General features: G+C 42.5%; 1 protein-coding gene across 3 annotated transcripts in view; it reads right to left on the bottom strand.

Annotated features, from left to right (window-relative positions):
• DMTF1 (cyclin D binding myb like transcription factor 1) overlaps positions 1-9,318 on the bottom strand; it is a 30,383-nt gene extending 21,065 nt beyond the window's left edge. For 2 of the 3 annotated variants that reach the window (XM_051613796.1, XM_051613805.1), the window contains exons 1-5: positions 9,176-9,305; positions 2,595-2,711; positions 1,995-2,114; positions 965-1,059; positions 173-287 (exon numbers count right to left, since the gene is read on the bottom strand). In XM_051613796.1, the coding sequence (XP_051469756.1) occupies positions 173-287; positions 965-1,059; positions 1,995-2,114; positions 2,595-2,703 (439 nt within the window). In that variant the 5' untranslated portion in view covers positions 2,704-2,711; positions 9,176-9,305. Of the gene's footprint in view, positions 1-172; positions 288-964; positions 1,060-1,994; positions 2,115-2,594; positions 2,712-9,175 lie in introns of all 3 variants that reach the window. The other variant, XM_051613787.1, reaches the window with a different exon arrangement.
• Between the last annotated feature and the right edge of the window lie 13,241 nt (positions 9,319-22,559).

Raw genomic sequence — 22,559 nt, 5'->3', positions numbered from 1 at the left:
AAATGTAAGAGAGATGGTGAAGATTTAATTTATTAGATCTGCCAGCACTTTTAGGATCAGTCTTTTCAAAGACCTTCAGTAAAAATGTCAGACCAGAGATTACTTTATACAACCTGCAAGATGTTCTGAGATACTTGGAATATCTCACCTTTTTGCATTGAAAATACCCTACCTTTATTTGTTAGAGAATCCTTATCCTCTTTGGTTGTGAACCAGGCTTGACTAACAGCTGACACTTCTTCATTGCTCATTGGGGTGATTTCATCCAGCTGTTCATTCTGAAGAATCTTGAAAAGACCAATATGAAATAATCCGGTAAGATTTTCAGTTCTTTCTATCAACTTGCATTTAACATGGAGGCCCAACATGAAGGAAAATGCAACTAGCACACCTAGCTACCTTATTGATTGCTCAGAAATTTTCACTTTTTAGAAATGGCATTAAAAAGTACATTCACCTTTCTTAAAACATGAATAAGTGTTAACATCTTAAAACACAGCAGTTGTGAGAATTAATTAGATAACATTCTTCATCCAGTTTAATGTACAGTGAATTGGAGGAGTCTTACTGGCTTTGGTGGAAGGAGGACCATGTCCACCATCTTCAGTCTTAAACTTCTAAATATGGTAACAAGACAAAGCACATTTAGGCCTGTTATAAAGCTTAATTTATAATCAAAGAATGATGGAAAGAACAGATAAACTTGCAGATCACCTCAAAAGCAATTATCAGTGAAGAGTTACACCTACTACTGTTCACTGTATAGCCCACCTCTTCATATATAAAATAATTCAATTGCATTTTTTTTAAATCAGCATTTTACAAACAAGATCCATTCTCAAATATTTAGTTTCATGCTAAAAATAATCTTACTCATTTAAAAAGCCCTTTATTTGTGTCCCTGTTCATTTAATTGTAAATAAAAACATACATCAATTAGGTCCATTTTGAAATTTTACTGTACCTGAATCTGAGTAACAGTTCCTTCGTTAATCTCATCTTCAGCTACCTCAGTGGTAGCAGTCATGGTCACCTCAAAGCTCTGATCATTTTCTGAAACTTCAAAATGCATAATTTAGTTGTATGCCTTACTCCTGTAAGTTTTATGCATGCTACAGGTTTTTTGGTACCATTGCTCTGAAAATTTTAAAGAGGCCTTAAACAGTATTTGTTGACACAGTAGAATCATCAAATTATCAACTGTTCCTCTTGTTAAAATGTAAATATGGAGTTTGAAACCTTCAGTTACACGCTTGACCAGAAGTAAGACCTAATGTGAAACATAAATAAAAGATGTTTGATTTGGTGCAAACATTTGGTACTGTATTAATCCTTCCTTTCCAGCCCTATCTTCAGTATTTTCCAACTGCTAAAGGACAACGTTCAAATCTTTCAGCTGCATTCTTTTTCCCCAGTTTCCTTCAACTTCAACACAATAATTCCTTTACTTCTAAGGAATTTCTACCAGGTTTCACCAACTAAGCAGCCACTGTGGGTATTGTAAATTAGTATTTTAATTTGTTGGATCTGGTTTTTCCTCTCTTTGGGAGATTATGTTGAACTATGTAATAATATTCAGTCAACTTCCTTAAGACTAATTCAGTACTCAGCCTATCTTTTGCACAACAATCTCTACCATACATCTCAATGTTACAAAACATGGGAATACTAACTACACTGTTTGAGCATTAAAAAAAGCCTAATAGCTCTTTGCATCTAGTTTGTTTTTCATTAACTTATCCTTCAACTTATTCAAAGCACCTGTGCCTGTATCCTCTATCTCTAAGGCAGGTTTATTTTCTCAGTACTGTATAGATAACAATTGCTGCAAAACCAATTCAAGTTTCTGAGAGGCAAAGATGATACCTAAGTTTAGTAATAAAAATTTGAAAATAAAACATGCACAATATTCTAATGTGATCTAAAGAGTTCACTTTTAACCTTTACCAACAGAAACATTTGCTACAAGAGCACATAAATGTAAAAGAACTTACTTGGAACTGCAACAACAGAAATGCAGGGAGTGGAATCATCAAGGCTTTGATCATCCTCTGATAAGCAAAGCCTCTTATGGGGAGGTTCAGTGCTGTCTTCAGAGTCTACTTCATCAGTTTCTAACAACAAAAACACATGCAGGTTACTTTCTGCTAACAAAGTGGAGCTTTGAATCAAAACAAAATTTAGAAAAAAAATGTGATAGGTTGGTTCAGTGCTTTGCTACTGCCCATGGTCTCAGCTATGGGCATTAACAGTTCAAATGCTTTCCTCAACATATATTTGCTGTGAGATTATCTTTGTAAATTCCCTCCAGAATTTATTACATCCTTAAGTCTACAGAAATCTGGGTACATGCTTGGTTTCAAGAACCCATTTCCAGTGAAAGAAATCAGAACAGCTATACTCTGGTTGGGAACATACATTATTTTGTGATTTACACCTAATTTTGGCACTTCATCCTTCTTTGAATTGGAACAGAACAAATCGCAGCACAGAAATCAGAATCCAAGTAGCTCACAAAATTTGGGGGCAGGGAAGTACGATGGTTGGATCCATGAAAAAATAAGAAAAAAATACTGTGCAAGAGAATTCTCTACCATTTTGAGGGCAATGAAGTATAAGGTTCCCTTCAGTGTCCTGAGTCAAAGTCACAGAGTTCACGGTTTCTACTGTCACTGTGTCAGACTCTTCTTCAACTGTGCTCATACTCAAACCTGAAAGAGAAATACAGAGATTACTTTTCTTCAAACTGCCACTCTGTAAATGCTGCTTTCTTTATCCCAAATAACCAGCATGAAGTCCCGCAGAGAACGACCAGCATCTTGTCCTTTCACATGAACAATTCCATCGTTTAGAACATTGACCTGGCCTTTGCAGAGGAGAACATCAGATAGCTTCAAAGGTACATTTCCAGTTAAAAATTGTACCTCAGCTCCCTATTCAGGAGTATTTGCAATTTATTTTTTTTAAACACAAATCTAGGCTATTACTTTTTCACATCTGACATTTCTTGTCTCATTAATATTTGCTCCACTGCTCATTTTATTATTTTGTTACTATATAACTAAAGTTGTCAGGACTGAGATGTATTTTTGTAGTGTCATACTACTAATAGCTGCACTATTTATAGATTTTTAGCCAAGTTTTCTTCTTGTGAAGCTAGTATTTTTTCTTTACCATTGAATAACATGAACAACAGAAAAATTGTGGGCAGGCAATCACCAGTATCAGAAATTACTCAGAAAAAAAGTTATTCAGGATACACAGCATACAATGAAATCAATGAACTAAGGCAATACAAAGTGCTTCTGATAATCTCATTTCCACTATAAAAATACTACAAAGAAACCCAGTTTCTAACAATTTAAACTAGTACTATTACAAATTTTGAAATAAAACAATTCCATAAAAAAATGTTCTAATCCATCAACTACAAAGCAATGCAGCCTTTTCTGCTGCAGAAATCACATCTACAATAACCGGAAACTTTGTAATGTCCTCATCAGTTTTGAGCACCTGGGTTGGTGACTGTCTTTGGCAGCTTTGTAAAAAGAAAATATGACCTATTTCTCCTTGAAGTGCTCAGTCCTTTTCGTATGTCAACAGAAAAAAAATACTTGTAACTTTTACGGTAAAGCCAAAGTACTGTTACCAATAATGCTAACTTACATTGTTAAAAAAATAATTTACTGTAGTTCAAAAAAAATAATTAAAAATCACAATTACATTACAAAGCTTCCAGGCACCAGGCAGGTATACTCATACATAAGTGGAATTTACAAGCTGTATTTTAAATCCCCTGTATAATGTTAACAATATTGCTTCAGCAGGAAATGATTTAATTTTTAATCAGAAAACTTGTTCTTTGGTATTGAAGATTCCCAAGAGCAGTTATTTTCTTGGATGAAACTACTGTCAGCCTTTCAATAAAATTACTTATCATCTCTCAAATTTGCTGTAGATTGGGCACATCTTTAAGTACATGTAGTGACCAATTCCTAGAATGAGGTGGTATTACCCTTCTGAATACGTCAAAAACTTCAGCTACTGTTGACATTTTAAATGAGAAGGCTCTCAAATTTACTTTCGTATCTATAATCAGCAACAGCTCTCTGCCACATACAAGTGTAGCAGACAATAACTTCTTGGAATTCATCTGTTTCTGAGTTTTGCAACCTTTGTCCTGTCCTCCACTGGAATGATGCTTGCTGCACAGCTATAGGACTGATTTTTAAGAACCAAAAGAAACATCCCTACCTCTGGAACATGAAAAAAGAAATCCAAAGCGTTACAGCTAAATTAGCAGACTCTAACTCATTCAACTCAGTTTTGAGGTATTAAACTTTTGGGGAGTGAACAAATTACATAGTTCTGAAAGGCCAAAACAAAGAGATACAACTCTCTTTTCCATGTTCATATGTACGTTCTGAATAACACTTAGTACAAGGAATTTTGTTGTAAAAATTCCCATAATTACTTGAAATGCCATAGAGTATTCTTTTTTAACTATACATGGAAAGATAGTGAAATATTTATTTTCCAATAATCACCTCCTTTTCTTCTCACTACTATAAAGGCTTGAAACACAGAATTATTTTTATACAACATGTTACATCAATCATGTACTTCACCTAAAGCTGATCTGGAAGCTACAGCACCATCCACAGCAGAAGACCATTCCTTCTTTTTATTGAAAGAATACTGAAAAGTGAATACAGAGATAGCAAAGCTGGGCCGTTCTTTTAGGAGTTACTCAGGAATTGCTGAGAATCAAACAACATGTTTACAAGATTAGGCTCCTGAGTCAAAACCAGAGTAATTAGTGCTGTCCATCGGCATTTTCTCCTTCACTGCTTTACCTCGTTAGAAAAGGATACAGCAGGGAAGGGGTCCATACATCCAAACCTGGCAATTCCATCAAAGGTAGGGAGGAAGATACACCATGATCAATAGCTGATACCCTGACACTTCCATACAAAGAACTGGAACAGGACTGAACAGACTGAGCAGGGTTGTATAACTTTTTGCCAATTTCCCAGTAATTACAGGCTCTCAAAAAAAGCCCAAATCCCAACCATGTTCTGTGTCAGGCAGTTGGGATTTAGCAAGTCTTCTGAATAAAGGTACTAATAAGCCTTGACAAAAATTATGAAGAACCAAATCCTTGATTTGACTGGAAAAACTTCCATTGACTTTAATGGATCTGGCCTTGGACCTCAACTGAAAGCTGAATGCAAAGAGGAGTTAAATCAAATACGTATTTTGGACATGAATTTTTATTCATTAGAGTGTACAAATACAGGAAAACTGAAGGAAACAAACAAACTTCTTTTGAGATACATTTATACCAGGGCAGGAGCAATAACCCCTGAAGATACGAATTAGTGACTGAAAGGTGAGAAAAAAAATCTTGAGTAACTGCATTAGTTCTTCTGTGTGAATAGGAAACAAACTTCAGATCTTAACAAAAATCACTTATTTACACATAAATAACAACAAAACTACCATGTATGTTGCAGATACATCAAATAAAACATACAGTGGGACCACTTGGGAGTTTATGGCGAGGTCAGTGGAGAAAGCACAGTGCTGCTGCAGGAGACAACACCCTCTGATGCAGGCTTTTGATCCCGGTGGCAGGGACGCTACTCACCCGATGTCCTTGATTTATCATGGGATGACAGCCGAAGCCATGCTAAACAGTGCTGTGCCACTGCAGAGGGCTTTTAGGATGTGCCATGCAAATTCTGTTTCATACAGACACCATCTGCAAATCTACTACTCATCCGCTTTTGAAAAAGTTCAACACAAAGTTAATGGCAGCCAATGTGTCTTATTAGAGAGAATGACAACATGAGTATTCTCATCACCTCCGAAATTATCACCTTATTTTCATAGCTTCACTAAGTATGCATTTGAAAATGCATTCCTTCCTATTAAAAACAAAAAGCTTGCTTCAAATTGAAATGCATGACACAAGACTTTTCTTTGATCTTTGATTCAAACATACTATAGAGATACCAATCTACCACTAATATTTTATGTTGTGAGGAAGGTGTCAGCTTCTGGGGATCACTGTTGGATGCAGACACTGAGGGTGGATGCATATTATAAAATGCAGGGAAGATAGCATCATCTTGCTTTTCTAAGATAGCACCTTAGAAATGAGTATAAATTTAACAAGTTTTTTTTTGCTTTGTTAAGATTCTTGGGCATACTTATCAAATCAAACATTTTTAAGAGTTGCAATAGAATTTTAAACAGGTTTCAGAGTGCAACCATACAGGATGATACTTGGCCTACAAGAATAATTTAATACAGAATTCCAATATGAATTTTCCACTAAAGCCACATAATGCAGCCGCTATTATTTATTTGGGAAACAGGATGCAGGTTTACACAGAAAAAAATTACAAAGATGGTTTGATACCAAGTTATAAAAAAAACCTCAAAGAACATTTTAATACAAAATTCCAGTTAACATTAAATCATCTTCATCAGGCAGATGGGATCAATTATTCTGTGCATTGTAAAAATTAGGGACTTCTAAGAAATAGTATTTTTACCCTTGCAGACAGAATCCTGTCATGATGCCTAGTTATTAATGCAATGTTATGTCTAGTCTTCCCTGGACTGCTGTACATTTTTAAAATTTCTTCATGAAGCCATATTTAAGGCTGTGTTCTCTGCACTGGCCAAAAAGTGTATTTCACTAAATCCTGCAAGAAGGAAAAACTGAAGCTTACTGAGGGAGGCTTTTGGGTATTGAGGCATTTAACTAGAACAATCACATGGATGCACTGGCATTTCAAGGCATTCATTCCAGAGTCACACAAAGGAAAGAGCAGGACCTCATATACCTCATATTTAAGGAAGCCTGAATGTTTAGTGTATTCCGTACCATGGCTCTGAAATAGTAAATACTTAAATCAGAAATTTATACTATTTCAACTATTATTACATTATTAAACAAAAGCCTTCTTTCTCCACACCAGTGGGTTCCACTCAAATCTAAAAATCCAACACACAGAAATTGTCTTTTAACAGCTGCAACAAGAGAAGTAGGAGACCAAACTGGACAGTTAACAAACAGAAGGACCCAAAGACCTGAGTTTGAGACACAGAAAGGTTTATTAAGCTGTATCAGCACAAGATTACAGTCCTTTAGGAAAGTTACAGTCTACTCATCAGTGGCATTTAGAGAAGTGGGCCATCAAAGAAATGGAATATATGGGAGACACAATGGGACAAACTGTTCTCATTTTCACCGATCCAAATTTGGCAGAACTCCATGAGTTCTAGCCTATTCATTGATATTTGATAACAAGCACTGAGCATGCTTTAAATGCCACACAGGAAAAAACAAACAAACAAAACACCAACCCAATAAACCCCTAAATCCTTACTCTTCCAAAATTAAAAAACACAGAAAGTGTTTTTATCTTTTTCAGTACCAAGAAATGGCTCGCAGGCACAAGGTTGCGACTATGGACAAGAATTTTGGCAAGTATGATATATACTACAATAAATACTCTTTTTCTTTCATGCAAATCCAGTTTCATTCTAAGCATTCCAGTAAATTCTTTACCTTTATAAACAAAAGAAAGAAATTCAGCATACAATATGACAAGTTGATCGTTATCCTAACTGTACAAGACATAAGATTGATAAAGCCACAATTCTGCTGCTTCCTGACGGATAAGCACAGAGTTAATGTTCATAAATAAGGGACTATTAGAAAACATAAAATACAGTACAGACAAAATGGAGGTCTTTGTCTCTTATACACCCATTTTTTATAATTTTGAGTGGCTAAGTAAAAAATCAGTACTTTTAGAAATTCTATTTAAGGAATTTTGATTAATGTTCAGTCTTTTCAGTAAGTCATAAAACATAATCCAGCAAGTTTCAGTGTGTGTCTGGGGAAAAAAAGCACAAAGTTGTTGGCATTATTACATTCACATGGATTGACAGAAATTGGAATAGGAATGTGTCCACCTCATTCCAAAGCCCACATCTCCTGGTTTTGCCAAGGGATTTTAACTATGCTGTCAAGAAGCCAACTGACATCCGTGGCCAGAGCAGAGCTGGCAAACAACAAGCATTTTCTCGATTACTTCAATACATAACATAAAATGGCCAGGTGGGGCTGAAAAATAGTAACTCTTTGTAAGTAAACACGTACAAATACTATCTGTCAGCTAAAGAGGTGCCTAGTAGAAGTCTAATACACTTCTCTGTGCCCAAGTGCACAACCAAGAATAAAAGACACCTCAAAAAGAAGACAAAAAAAATTATAAAAAAAAGGGTTGTCCAACCAGCATCCTTTATTTTAGCAAGACAGAGCATAACTCTAGTGCAGAAAACCCTGCTTTTACATGAACCCCCCAATCTCGGTAGAACGAGTTACACATTTCAGACTCCACTTAAAAATAAAGTCCCAAGCAACCTCAAATCATAACTCTCGCTGGAAAAAAAAAAAAAAAAAAAAAAAAAGGTTATGAAACAAAACCAGATAAAAGCCACAAGCTCAGGATACCCCAACCGCAGACCCAGCCATCGGGATATTTAACCGCGTTGGTGCAGCCGGCCTTTTTATTATAGGCATCCAAGTAAGGGGGAGTTTAGCACAGAAAGACCAAAAAAACAACCTAAAAAACATGCACGCCGTCGTCTCCTTCCACTGCCCTCCCAAGGGAGCCGAGGTTTGCTCATTTCCAGGGTTTCGTCCATCCCGTTCCCCAACCTCCTGCCGCGCAGCGCTCCCGACGCCCGGCGGGACAGCGGGGAACGGGAGCTCCCGGCCCGGGGCGTGAAGCCGGCGGCAGACACGGGCCCTGGGGCGGGGGCTCCGGGCCCGCCCCGGCCCCGCCGCCCCCCGGCCCGCTGCCCCCCGGCCCCGCTGCCCCCCGGCCGCCAGCGCCGCCATTTGGGCCCGGGGCGCCTCCGCCATTTTCCCGTCCTCTCAGCGGGCAGAGGCGCCGGCTAAAACCGCTGCCAGCCCCGCTACCAGCCCAACCCAACCCAACCCAACCCAACCCGGCCCGGCCCGTCTGCGGCCGCGGCGTGGGGCCGGACACGGCCGCCTCCCCCTCCCCATCCCCTCAGCCTGCTCCGTTTCGCCGCCGCTGCCCGGCCGCTCCCGGCCCTGTCAGCCCGCAGGCTCCCGCGCACTTACTTCCTGTTTTGGGTCCGGGCACTTGAGAAACCAGGATGGAGACTCCCAAGTACCAGGATGGAGGCGCCGGGCGGCGGCGAAGCGGCGAGCGGGGGAGGCGGAGGCAGCGGCGGGGCGAGGCGGAGGCAGCCCGCGAGCCGCCCGGAAGGGCCCGCCCGCCGCTTCCGCCCCGCACGGCCCCGGGCCCGCCGCGGGGCTCCGGGCCGCGCCGGCCTCCCCTGCCTGGCCGCGGGGCAGGCTGCCTGGCCGCGTCCGGCCCGGAGGAGAAGCCCCGCTCTCCGCCCGTCTTCGCTTCGTGGCTCGCTCTGCCTTGCCCTCCCGCCTTGCCGCCTGGAAAAAAATGGCGTGTTATTAAAAAAAAAAATTATATACACATATATGTGTGTATATATATATATTTTTTTATATATATATATATGCCTTGAAAAGAGATGATAAACAAATAGCTAGGGACGTGCGGGTTGTGGTGCCGGCTGCCTCACCGACTGGGTGCCTGGGCCAAAACGGGTCGCCCGCCGAGCCCCCCGCGCCAGCAAAGCGAGCAGGTCAGGGCGAGCAGGTCAGGGCGAGCAGGTCAGGGCGAGCAGGTCAGGGCGAGCAGGTCAGGGCGAGCAGGTCAGGGCGAGCAGGTGGGCACCGTCCCCGCCGCCGTGTCACGTCTGAAAACCTGGCTGCTCTTCTGCTGCCAGGCCCTGGGCCCGCTGCCCTTCCGTGCAGGACTCCAGCTCCCAAAGCCCAGGAGCATCGCAACGTGCTTTTGTCCCTTGCGAACAGGCTTTCTGCAAACCTTCCTCACAGGCTGTAAACGTCCCAAACCCTCAGAAGAGACTTGGAGAACCTGGTGCCAGGCAGGATGCATTGTCCTAACCGTCTGGTGCCTTTATATACCTTAACATCCCAGAAGTGTCAAATACGCCTGTAGGGGACTGGTCAGGGGAGCCCTGTGGGCTGCTGAAAGCAGAACAGATGCCCCATCTAGGCTAGGATGTCTCGAGGCCGGATGGCTGTGGTTAGGCAACTACATCTTTTTTTCATAAGGTTTTTTGGGTTGCTTTGTTTGCCCTGAGCATGCTACAGCTTGGGCATGTTGGGGTGAACAGGATCCTCTCTTGACTCCTTCCACGGAGACTATGTGGAAGGGCGTGTAACAAAGCTTGGTTTTGCTGCCTCTTATTCTAGATCAAAACATAGTAATGAAGGAAACCTGGACACTTGCACCTGTAGAACAAAGGCTTTTAGATGGGACACGGAAGGGGAGAGGCTGAGACTCAGAATTGCGATGGGGAGACAAAGCAAGGCAGGGAGGATACATTGCATATAAAATTGTGGTGGTGGAAGAATGGAGATGAAATGCATGGCTGGGATAAGGAGAGGGTGGCTGGGATAAGAGCTGAAAGCAGGATGTATATAATCCATTTTGCTCGAAGCGCACTTAAATTAACACTGATGTCTGCGTACTTGGTCTTTCTGGACATCAACCGTAAGGAATCTCAAATTCCGTATCCAGTAGTGGACTTGCAGGAAAAAGTTTAAGTGCCTGGTGCCTTTAGGCACTCCTTGGCCAAAGCAGAGGTACAACTTGCTTTTCTAGGCTTGCATGCAGCTGTTGGGCTCACCAGCCCATGATCTCTTGGCAGCTCCTTGAGGTTTTTGCCCCAATTTTTGCAGCAAATAAAGCAAGACCCTACATTTGCCTTTTTTTGAAGTACAACTGTGTTTTACTGTTTTTTGGGGTTTTTTTGTTTTTGTTTTTTTTTTTTCAGGGTGGCTGTGGTCTTGTTTTAAAAACAACGGTTGAGCTGTACCAAAATACATCATAATGTATGGAAGCAGTGATTTTGACATTTCATATGTGTCTTCACCATGTGAAAATTTCTAGAAAGAACTCTTGTAGTAAGCAGCAAACATGAAGGAGTTCTTCCATACCACGCTTAATTTCTCCACATATTATCTCCTCAGTTATGAGCTCTGTTCATGCTGGGTATAAAGTCTTTCTCCTTATTTTTTAATCTTATTTATCTGGATGTACTTTGTAGAAAACCCTATTTTAAGTGAAAAAATGTTACCTGCTTTTATGTAGAAGTGTTGTTCTGGGATGTGTCATAATGAGATATGGTGAAAAGCCACTCTTGTCAGATCACATGGCAGCCCTTTATGGACTGGGACACTGGGAATTGTGTCCCACCATCCTGTGTCTTATTCACAGACCTGCAAGATTTTTTGCACAGTTTTGGGATCATGAGCCTTGTATGTGCCCCACTGCCTGTTTGTGTAATGGAAATAATACCACTTTTCCTGACAGATGCTAGATGCAACCACACTTGAACATTTACTTTATATCAAGTTCAAGATATATGTTGAAAAAGTGATGACTGGTGTTCTCTGGTGTTGCATGAACAGGGTAAAATCTTACACTGTAACGGATTCTTGTTCTGTGGAGCAAATGAGATTCATGCATTAGGGGAACAACTGCATGTGTATGTATCTACTTAAGCTGATGAAAGAATCATAGAATCACAGAATGGTTTGTGTTGGAAGGGACCTTAAAGGTCATCTAGATCCACCCCGCCTGTATTGTCAGGGGCACCTCCAAATCAAACACAGAGTTTGCTATGAACCTAACAATCCCTTTTTAAAAGTAGCAGGTGGTTTTCTACCCATACAGTTTTCTTCCAGAGGACCTATGTTGCTCGTAGCCACCAGGTGTCTCTACTGCAATGTACTCAGGATTCACCAGCTGCGTTCCAGAGGGGGAACTTCTCTCCCTTAAATTCGAAGAAGTTAAAGCTAAATTAGGATTGCTCTGTAGGTACACTACGCTCACTCCTCATCAGACATTAGGGTAAAGGTGAGGCTGTGGCGCTGCTCGATAAGAAGATGTGAGGTGGGGGATTACCAACATGCTGGTGACTCACCATGGTGCTCAGTAAATCCTGAAGGCAAAATATAAACTCTTAATAATCCTAAATCTGATTACATGGACAGTGTCAGGAAGTATGGAAGACTGAAAGCTTGGTGTAGAACCTTTTTATTACAGATTAAAAAGTTTTAATCTGCAAGATTCAAGGAAAAGTAGAAGTTAAAGAAGGCCTTGAATTATATGTATTAAATACTGGGAGGTGCACAGGGTGGATGATGTACAAGATAACAAGCAGTGTGGTTTGCCTTAGCAGCTTGCTTTTGTACTGACCCAAAAGAGTGTGTATGGTCTAAATGTGAAGAAGGTTATAGGGAGGAGTAGTATTCAAAGCCCTGGAATAGATTTTGATGTAGCTGGAAGAGAAAACCATAGATCTTGATTATGTTATTGAATCCATGGGCTGGGGTGTGAATACATCCCTTTCTGTCTCCTGCCTCTTGGTTAGGGAGGCTGGCATGCCTGCTGGTGGGCAGCTACGGGCCAGCATGTAGGAAAGGCTGGTGCAGCAGTTGCAAGTGGGCAGGTAGCACGAATGAACTGACATAGGGATCTCCCTGATGTCTAGTCAGAACAATTAGCAGAGGTGCAGGAAACATTTTGTACAAATCTTTATTTCTGTTGTTCTCTCTCAAATTAACTGGCTGGGATCAGCATGCCCAAACCCCATGTAAATTGCTTGAAACGTTGAAGTCCTGCAGATTCCAGTAGGCAGTCCAAACTGCTTATGCTTCAGATCAACCTGATCTCTTAGGGCACCCCTGTCTGTGAAGTCCTTTAGGCTCCTAACTTGAGTTTCCCAAGGATACATGAAGTATTTTTGTTCTGAGACAAACAGCCACCTCCCATCTGCTGCTCCACTGAGATGCACTTTCAGACAAACAATTGATTCATAGAATCATAAAATTGGGCTGGAAGGGACTTTAAAGATCATCTAGTTCCAACCCCCCTGCATGGGAAGAGACACCTGCTACTAGACAAGGTTGCTCAAAGCCCCATCCATCCTGGCCTTGAACGCTTTCAGGGAGGGAGCATTCACAACTTGAGGCAAAGCTGCTACTTTCCTTTGGTGTGGAGAGAACCAACACCCCTTTAGGTAAGCCCTCTTACTGCAGTAGGCAAATATAGGACCCATTCCCTAGAGCTTCAGAGGACCTACTCATGGGAAAAGGAATCTCGAATTCAGAGGAGCTTTTACTTAATTTATTACCAGCTAGCACCAACTTCTGATCACTGATTTGGATATCAAAATAGGAGCAAAATCAATCAAACATTTAAATAAACACATTTTCTGCCTCTTTGCAGACTCAACTTCCCCTAGATGCCCTGTGGGTTACACTGAGGCCGTGCCAGTGCCTTTGCTAAGGTGACAGCCAGCAGGCTTGTGAGAAGCTAACCTTGTGGCGTCAAGGTGTCTCAATGCAAGCTTGTCACGTTAGGCATGGAAATGAACTTTGGCTCAAAACAATGGCTTGTCTCGTTGACATGGAAATTAACCAGGAGGTGTTGGAATCAAAAAGGAAGGACACAGCTCGGTACTCACCCCTTTCCCTTCTCAGCTGAATGCCTGCAGCCCTGAGGTTTGAGGAAGACTTGTGAGGAGGAGGTCACCATGTGAGACCCCCCCTGAAGATCACCTCAGAGACACATTGGGCATGTACACAGAAAAGGGGCTGAGGTCAAGAACTGTGACTATAAAGAGCTGTGACACTATCAATACAGTGAAGTGCTTCCCCACCTGATGACGTGGCTGGACCATGGTGGTAACGATCCTGTCACTTGCTGTTCTCCATATTTCTGCTTTCTCCTCACTTTCCTGTCTTGTTCTTTCTGTCCTATTTGCTCTAGGGATTTTTAATTTTTTGTTGTGCAGCTCCAGTAAAGTTTGGTGTGTACGTGACATCTGACCTTGTTTGTGTCTTAATTTCACCATTTGGGATCACCTTTAGATCTTCTTGACAGGGTCCCTCAGGACAAAGGGGTGTGCCTGTTGTATGACTTATACTAGGCTGTACCTGGCTCTACACGAGAGTGAGGGAGCTTAGAAAGCAAGGAGGTTCTGCCCCATCTTCCATAATCCATACACCAGCCCTGGTGATTGTCTTTATGCACCCAATGTTGTATTTTGTCTCTGCGAGAACCTGTGAGAATCTCCACGTCTCCAGCTTTTGGAATGTGATAAGGTTCTTTCTGCTGCTCTTTGTTTCTTAATGATTGCTCTAGCTTGGGTCTCTGTTGGGCTGCACTCCCTTAGGGGTATCCCTGCACTGATGGGGTGTTGCCCATGACCAGAATCTCTTGGGAGTGCACCCCTTTGGCATGGAGCATCCTCTTCCAAGAGCAAATCTCCAGCCACACCTCAGTCTTCTCAGCTGGCTCCTCCCTCCCATTTTGTGGCTGCCTCTCTGCCTTAAATCTGCCTGAGCAGGGGCTCCATGTGCTCCCTTGACAAGCTGGTGTTTTGGCACACAGTGGCTCATTTACAGCAGTTTCAGACCCTTGTGAATGGCCCAGTGCAGGTCACAGCCTCTCCCATGCAGGGCACCTGTAGACCTCAGCTGCTCAAACTCTGCCCCATTGCACCTCCTGCTTCTGGGATAAGATGGCTTCCTACTGCCTATGTTGTAGAAAAGATGGAGATCTCAAGGGTTTTGACTTCTGGAAGTTCATTTTATGCATGAAATTATTAAATGCTGGAAGAAATACTAATTTCAGTGAACTGGATCTCACCCAGGAGGTCTTCAGTTGTATGTCTCTGCACTGGCAGCAGAATCAGAGTCATAAAATAGTTTGTGTTAGAAGGGACCTTAAAGATCATCCAGTTTCAACCTCCTTGCACTGACAAGGACACCTTCCACTAGACCAGGTTGCTTAGAGCCCCATCCAGTCTCTTCTTGAACACTTCCAGGGAGGGGGCATTCACAGCTTCCCTGGGCAACCTGTGCCAGTGTCTCACCACCCTCAAACTAAATAATTTCTTCCTAATATCTTATCTGAATCTACTCTCTTTCAATTTTAAACTCTTTCCCCTTGTCCTGTCACTCCATGCCCTTGTAAAATGTCCCTTCCAAGCTTTCCTGTAGGTCCCCTTCAAGTACTGAAAGTCTGCAGTAAGGTCTCCCTGGAGCTTTCTCTTCTCCAGGCTGAACAAACCCAACTGTCTCACATAGGAGAGGTTCTCCAGCCTCTAGTCATCTTCATGGCCCTCCTCTGAACTTGCTCCAACAGCTCCATGTCCTTCCTGTGTTGAGCTCTCCAGAACTGAACACAGCACTGAAGGAACTTTAACAGTATGGAAGGAGCTTTGATATTTACAGGAAAAGGATCTTTCTGTTCTGCCTTGGTATGTAAGATGCACCTTGCTTCGTGCAGTCAGGTGCACTGGTCCCAGTGCAGACCCTGGACTGGTTTAGTATTCTTGTCTGTGGTTTCGTGGAAGATGCTGTCACAAGTTGTGCTGTTTCCTCCAGCTTGTTGCAATCCTCAGGTTTCCTCATTTGTCTACATGTATTTATCTGTTATGCCCACTTAGTGTGAATCACTCCCTCTGTTGCTTTGGGCTGGCAGAGCTGAACCACTGATTTAACCCATCAGAAGTAACTCGTCAGAAGTCCACTGTTGTAACTCCATCCATTCCTAGTCTCACTGACAGGTACTGGGGTGCTGAGCAGCAGTTTGGGATTCACATTCCAAAAATGTATCTTCATGCCAGTCATAACAATTTTGCTACAAACAAAAGGCAAGTCCACAGAGGAAAGCTAGACTATCTCTCATGGATTATCCCCTACTAAGCATTTGTAGGTGGGATTTCCATCCTTCCCCAAGGAACTGTATCTTGCTGTTGCAGACATGGAGATATTACTCTCTAGGGCAGGGAATTTCTGAGTGGAGTAAGTAGTTGTCATGAGGTGGAAGGAACATGCCTGGAGGGAAAGACACCTCTCTTCTCAGATTCCTGTTTGTTTAAGAGATTATGCATATTTAAATAGATTTCTATCTGTATAGATATGCATCTAATGACATATGGATATAGCAAATTATTCATTACTTATTTATAGAAAAAATATTTATAGATATAAACAATCTAGTATTTATATAACACATGTTGATTTATATGCACACAGTTTGGTAGGTGCTGGCTAGGGAGGACTGCTCAGGCTCTGAAGAGCTGCCATCAAAGAGGGAGATGCCAGAGAAAGTAACAGAGCATGAGGCAAGCTTGTGTGGCTTCTCTGCTGCAGAGTGAATCTCCTGTAAGAAAAATTATTACGTTGGGGCCTGGCCTAGGAAGAATCCTATAGAGAGCTGTCATTTGTTTTGAGACCTTGTCTTTGGTAGCAATTTCATATATTTCCTCGCTTGCACCTGGGTGAGGCTGTAATGGACTGACCCACCTTGAAAGCCTCTGGGTATATGCTTTGAATGCCTGCTGAGTTAGTCAGAATCATAGAATGAAAAGACCCTTAAGATCTTACCCTCTGTTAGAATCCTGGAAAATATTAAGGTATGTCAATATATGCTGGATCCTTGATATAGACAGCTGTGGATATGGGAAGGAAGGCCTTTTTTTTTTCTTTTCTTTTTTTTTTCTTTTTTTTTTTCCCCTGAAACCTCTACTGAGACACCTAAATTACAATCACAGTCAGCCTAGGCTGTATGGGCAAGCACATTTACCACCTGGGTTGCCATCTAGAGGTGCCCAGCTCTCCCGTCTGGGGCCATAACAGTAGCAATCACACTGAACGTAACCTGAGACTAGCAGTGCATGTGTTGACATAGCTCAATGTGAAGAAAAAGGAGCAGAGTCCCAGAGACACTGAGAAGAGGGCAAGCTGCCATCAAGGTCTACATGGTCTGAGCTGCCAGTGGCATCAGGATGATGCTAGTGACTGTGGCAGAAAGGGACCTGTGCAGTCCACTGTATCCATAAAGGGTTTGGTGGCTGGAGGGGTTATCCAGGAGGAGAGGAAGGTGGAACTGGTTTCTGTTAGATGGCTGAATGGGCAGTAGAAGAGGGGAAGGAACAAGGCTTCACAGAATCACTGGTGGGACAGAAAAGGACAGGGCATATGGGAGGAGCAGATGGATCCCAGCTGGGAAGTAACTTACTATGTGCCACTGAAATGAAGGGAACTGATGGCAGGGGGAGGCATGAAGAGAGGGTGGCAAATTTCCATTCTTGCTGTAGGAGGGACAGACAAAGGTGGATAGGTGCTTTCTGCCTGGCATCATACACAGACTGTCTGCAGGGGCTATGGGTGGGCAGGGGAGAAGCAGCTGTGTAAGAGAGGGAGGGACAACATGGAGGATGAGAGCTGGTTCCTTGGCCTATATCACCCATACATTCCAATAATTGGAGCTGTATGGTCATGGTGTTGAACTCTCCATGAAGCTGTGGGAGGAGTGTGATGTATTCCATACTGGAAAGACACATCCTATTTTGGACTTGCAGCTTGATTTAGCTTTCATGTAGGTTCATATTTTTGGTGGTATTTGCCAAATGCTGGTTACTGTGAAAGTAATGACAAAGTTCCCGTGCATTTGAAAGGGACAGTCTTCAGGCAAATGTACCATTGATCATGTAGTTCTACTCTTTGCTGGCAGATGGTGCTGCGATATATCCAGGAACCGGGAACCAGCTTAAGCCCATAGAGGGTATGTGAGCAAACGGCTTCTACTTCGTGTTTTCATTCTGGTTTCTTCCTAAATTTGTTGTACTACAAAATGAAAATCTTTGTCTCTTTGGTGTTCTGCTTCCAACTTCGACTACTGAAGTATATTGGCCAATTTTTTTTTTTTTAATTTTTTTTTTTTTTCTCTTTGGATTAGCACAGAGCTGACAGGCAGAACTCTACTCCTAACCCAGATCTTTCCACTGGAAGAGAAGATACCGATGGCAACACTCGCTTCGATGAAGGATTTTCTTGTGTTTGCAAAACCTGTCTTTTTGGCTCATGCTGGTCTTGCTGCCTCCCTTTAATTGTAGTCCTGAGTTTCTGCCAGTAGATACACCAGAGACACAACCTAAACAACTTCTGAGGATCACTTCTGCCCCAGTTTTTAATATTTCCTTGTATCTGCTTTCTTGATACTGTGGCTCATTGCTGATTGTTTTTCTTGCAGTGTACAGGGTGACTGAAAGTTTCTCAGTGGTTTCTTTCTGGGAAACAAGCAAACAAAAAACCCCAAACAATCTCTTTTCTATTGAAAAAAAAAATTTTCAGAGGAATTAGTGAAGGATGGGGGATCAGTCATCTATAAATGTGAAGATCTAAAAAGCTGCTGAAGATTAATTGATAGACCTCACTTTCTAGAACTGCTGTCTAAGAGGTGCCTAAACTCTTCACATGTCTCCTTGCTTTGCTTGGGAGGGAGCTGTGCACCCATATTATTGGAGAATGGCTGCAAATGCTAGAGCTGTAGACCTGAAACACCAAGAAAATGGAAGACCCTATTCCAGCAGCCAGCACACTTGGAGCCAATCATGGGTTTCTGTCACTAGCCTCCGATTTTCTCCAAAAAGAATTTAATGTAAAAGCCCTATATGCTCCAGGGCACTCAATGTGAGAGTCTGTTTTGTCCTTCCTAGCTGAGCTTCAGGCTTCCTACCCTGGGCTCATTGTCTGGCTCCATGTCAGGAGAGAGGGAGCAGCATTCCATGCCTTCACCATCCCTTCCAGAATGCAACATAACTGAAATGATCTGGGTTAAGAAGATTGTAAAAAATAGGTAGTTTTTGTTCTTTTCCTGCTTTGTTCTGGGTTTTTTCAGTGACTAGTTTTCAGTACAAAGTCACAAAGCTGTTGCAAAGCCACAGAAGAGGGTTCCAGGACATCTGATCAGAAGTGCTTGTGGGAGGAATACCTTAGAAACCTCTTTAGATGGCTTCACTGTTGAGGAGAACATGCCCATGGACCCATCTCCCGTTTTGAGAAGGAGCCTGAGCACAAACCTGCCAACTTCCAGGACACAGTTTGTGCCAGCAGCTCTCATGCAAAAAGTAGTGAGCACTGGTGCTCTGCTCATGCTTTTCCCTCTTAATAAGAAACCAGTCCTTTAGGGACCTGTTCTGAGGTGATGGCCAGATAGATGTGTCCACTTAGGATGTAGGTGCCTAACACATTCTGTGGATGCCTCACTCAAGAAGAAGACCAGAGGCTAATTTAGACAGACAAGATCATTCTCCAGAAATGTCCAGAGATACTTTTCCCTCTCCTCTGACATCTCGAGAAGTACCTGCATTTGCATCAGAAGGACCAGGGAGAGGCCTGTGACTTCTAAGCATGTCTGGGGCTCAGGTTTTCAAACTCAACACTTAATAAATGACATTGATAATGTCAGTCCAGTCCTTCATGACTGAGTTCTTCAGCTACATTTAGCTCACTTACTGCAATTCCACCTGAAGTCAAATAATCAAGGAGTCTCAGTGCTAGTCCCAGTGCCCAATTTCAGTTGTGACTTGAAGTACCTGTGTCCATCATCTTGGGCTCTCTGATGTGTTCAGAGCAAAGCTGCAGACATGCCAGGTGCTCTACAGAGTGGACTTCTGTGCCCATATGCTGATGCACTGATGTCAGAGGGGTTGGATACCAGTGCAAGAAGTTCATCTCTTGGAAAATTAATTGCAATGTAGATCTTGAAACCTGGGTCACAATCAGTCTATTTTTTCCTGTCAGAGATGTGCAAAAACTGGTGAGCAAAATCTTCAGAAGTAATTAAAACAGTAAATCAAATTTGGCAATTTACAGGGCAATGGCCAGGATAACACTATCCATTCCCAAAAGTGACAGAGATATGTTTCTGGACATTAAACAGGCCTGTGTTTCCATGCACTTTAGCACAAATGTATTTCACATTCTAATTTGATTTCCTAAGCTAGAGAAAAAGTGACTAAATGAGCTGGTAATGCTACCTGGCAGCTGTCAAATGACTTTTTTGCCATCTAGAGAGAAAACGGAAGAACATATGTTCTCAACTCCTGCTACTTAAGTTAGAGAATTGAAAGAAATAGAAGGGATGTAAGTTGGAAATGAGATCATGCACTATGCCTGCTGGACAGCATGTAATCTGGCTAATGGCATCAAGGAGCTATATAAATAACTTCATTAAAATGAACTTGTTTCAGATGAGCTAAATAAATCAGACTCATTTGTCAAAGAGTTGGGATGAAATAATCAGGTTAATTTAAAGCTGCTCACTGGGGGCACGATTCTTGAATTTGTTCCACTGGTGAAAGTGCCATCAGTAGCTTCAGTAATCAGTGGCAGACCTGAGCCCAGCATGAAAATACAGACTGGGCTTCCACATCTGCATGTTCAGGAACCCCTCTCCTCTGTCTGTAGCACAGTCTCCGGAAGCCCTCAGCTGAAAAGGTGTGTTCCAAGACATGTAAAAGATTGTTCAAGACCCACCAGATTTAAATCCTTCTCTAGTGGTTGTGTTGTGAGCTGTTAAGCCCTTTAGTCTGCTCTTGACTCTCTGCCTCTGAATTAAAGCTGCGATGAATTTCCTGGAAAACTAATTGCTTTGGGGACCTATCCCTGCACTGGTGGAAGGAGTGCATGATGCAACATGTCTTTTCCCCACACTTAATTCAATGCTTTGGACCTAAATTTTCCCTTTCTTCGTTGAGCCTTTTGCTTTAGCAGTTTCTGTAGAAGTCAGAAAGATAAATCCAGTTCTTCAGTCTGTAGATGGACTTGCTCCTCCATGGTGTCAACAGCACTTAGGTTTCTAGGCATGAGTAATTACCTGCTGTAAACCCACTCCACTTGAGTGTAGTCAGTTGAGCTGTGCAGATTAGACCAATCAAGGATGTGACTCTAAAGAGTGAATGAGCAGGAAGATTGTCCTGCCCAGATGGAGGCTGTCTGTCTTTTCTGGTTTACTGCAAACCTGAGTTCTGAGTTGCTTGGATTGTGGTCTTATGGAGCAAGAACTGCCCATACACCATTATCAAGCTTTGTACATTCTGTCTTTATCACATAACCAGTTTTCCTCTCTGTTGCATTTTGGATACTTTTATTTAGTGGAGGGAAAGGATGAGGACATGGCTCTCAGAATCCTAGAATGCTATAATTTTTTTGGTTGGAAAAGAGCTTTAAGATCATTGAGTCCAACCATTAACTTAACTCTACTGAGTCTGGTCCTAAACCATGTCCCTCAGCACCACATCTACATGTCTTAAACAACTCCAGGGATGGTGATTCTATCACCTCCCTGGCAGCCTGTTCCAGTGTTTGATAACCCTCTCAGTGAAGAAGTTTCTCCTAATATCCAATCTCAACCTCCCCTGGCACAACTTGAGGCCATTTCCTCTTGTCCTACCACTTTTTACTTCAGAGAAAAGACCAACCACCACCTCACCACAACTTTCTTTCAGGCAGCTGTAGAGAGGGAGAAGGTCTCCCCTCAGCCTCCTTTTCTCCAGACTAAACTCCAGTTCCCTTATCCGCTCCTCATAAGACTTGTTCTCCAAACCCTTCGCCAACTTTGTTGCCCTTCTCTGGACTCACTCCAGCACTGAAAATAAGTTTATAATCAGCATTTACAGACAGTCATTCTTCAAACAAAGGAGTGAAAAATTGATTCTTCATGTTTTTTGTCTGCCAAGATCAGAGTTAGGGGTACGGGATGTTGTGCTCTTAGGCAACGAATCTGCCCTGAGGTGTCTGTAACTGAAACCTATGGATTTATCACATGAGAAACTGGTCCATGAACTCAACTTTCAGCAGTGAGAAGTCTTTCAGCTCTTTAATACATCTTAGTCCTGCCCTTTGGTTGTGCTCCAGCAATGATCCCTTAGCTCACGTAAATGGTTGTGCAAATGACTTCAGACTGCAAGAGAAATTCCTCATTCCCAGGGTACTGATTTATCCAGCTTGGTTGCTGTTAACAACCTCTGGCCTACTCTTGCCCTGTGAGATGAAAACAACTTTAGGAATTTGTTCACCAAAGGGATGGTGGGTACTCCAACCTCATTCCCTCCTGCTGTCTTGACCACCTAAGTGATATATGCCTGAGGACTGTCCTAATCACAGGTTATCCTCTAGTTCCCATCCTGGTCTGTACCTGCAGACACACATGTAGCTGTGCTTCCCTGTGGAGCACTCTGACCCTCTAGGTTTTGGGTTGTTTTTTAAGCTCAGCGAGGTATGTTTTCAACAATTTGGGAACTCCTGCTGTCACCACCCTCCTCACAGTGGGATCAGCTCAGGTGTAAGTGCCGGGCAGAAGCTAAAATGCCTTCCCAGAGTACAGGGGCACATGGCAAAGGGATCTTCAGCTAAGAGCTGCAGGACTCAGCTCACAACCAGCTGAAAAAAATCAAACTAATATATCCTAGACTTTATTACCTGGATTTTTACACGGGCTGAGATTCCCTCTCCCCCACCAAGTCTGAGTTATGGGGTAGCTTTCTCATCTGGTAAGCATTAATAAACATGTCAGCTTACCTAGGGCTGTCAC

Source organism: Apus apus, chromosome 1 (assembly GCF_020740795.1).
Source record: "Apus apus isolate bApuApu2 chromosome 1, bApuApu2.pri.cur, whole genome shotgun sequence".
Classification (NCBI taxonomy): Eukaryota; Metazoa; Chordata; class Aves; order Apodiformes; family Apodidae; genus Apus; species Apus apus.
Note: the sequence above shows the minus strand (reverse complement) of the source record. Positions and strands in the feature narration are given on the sequence as shown.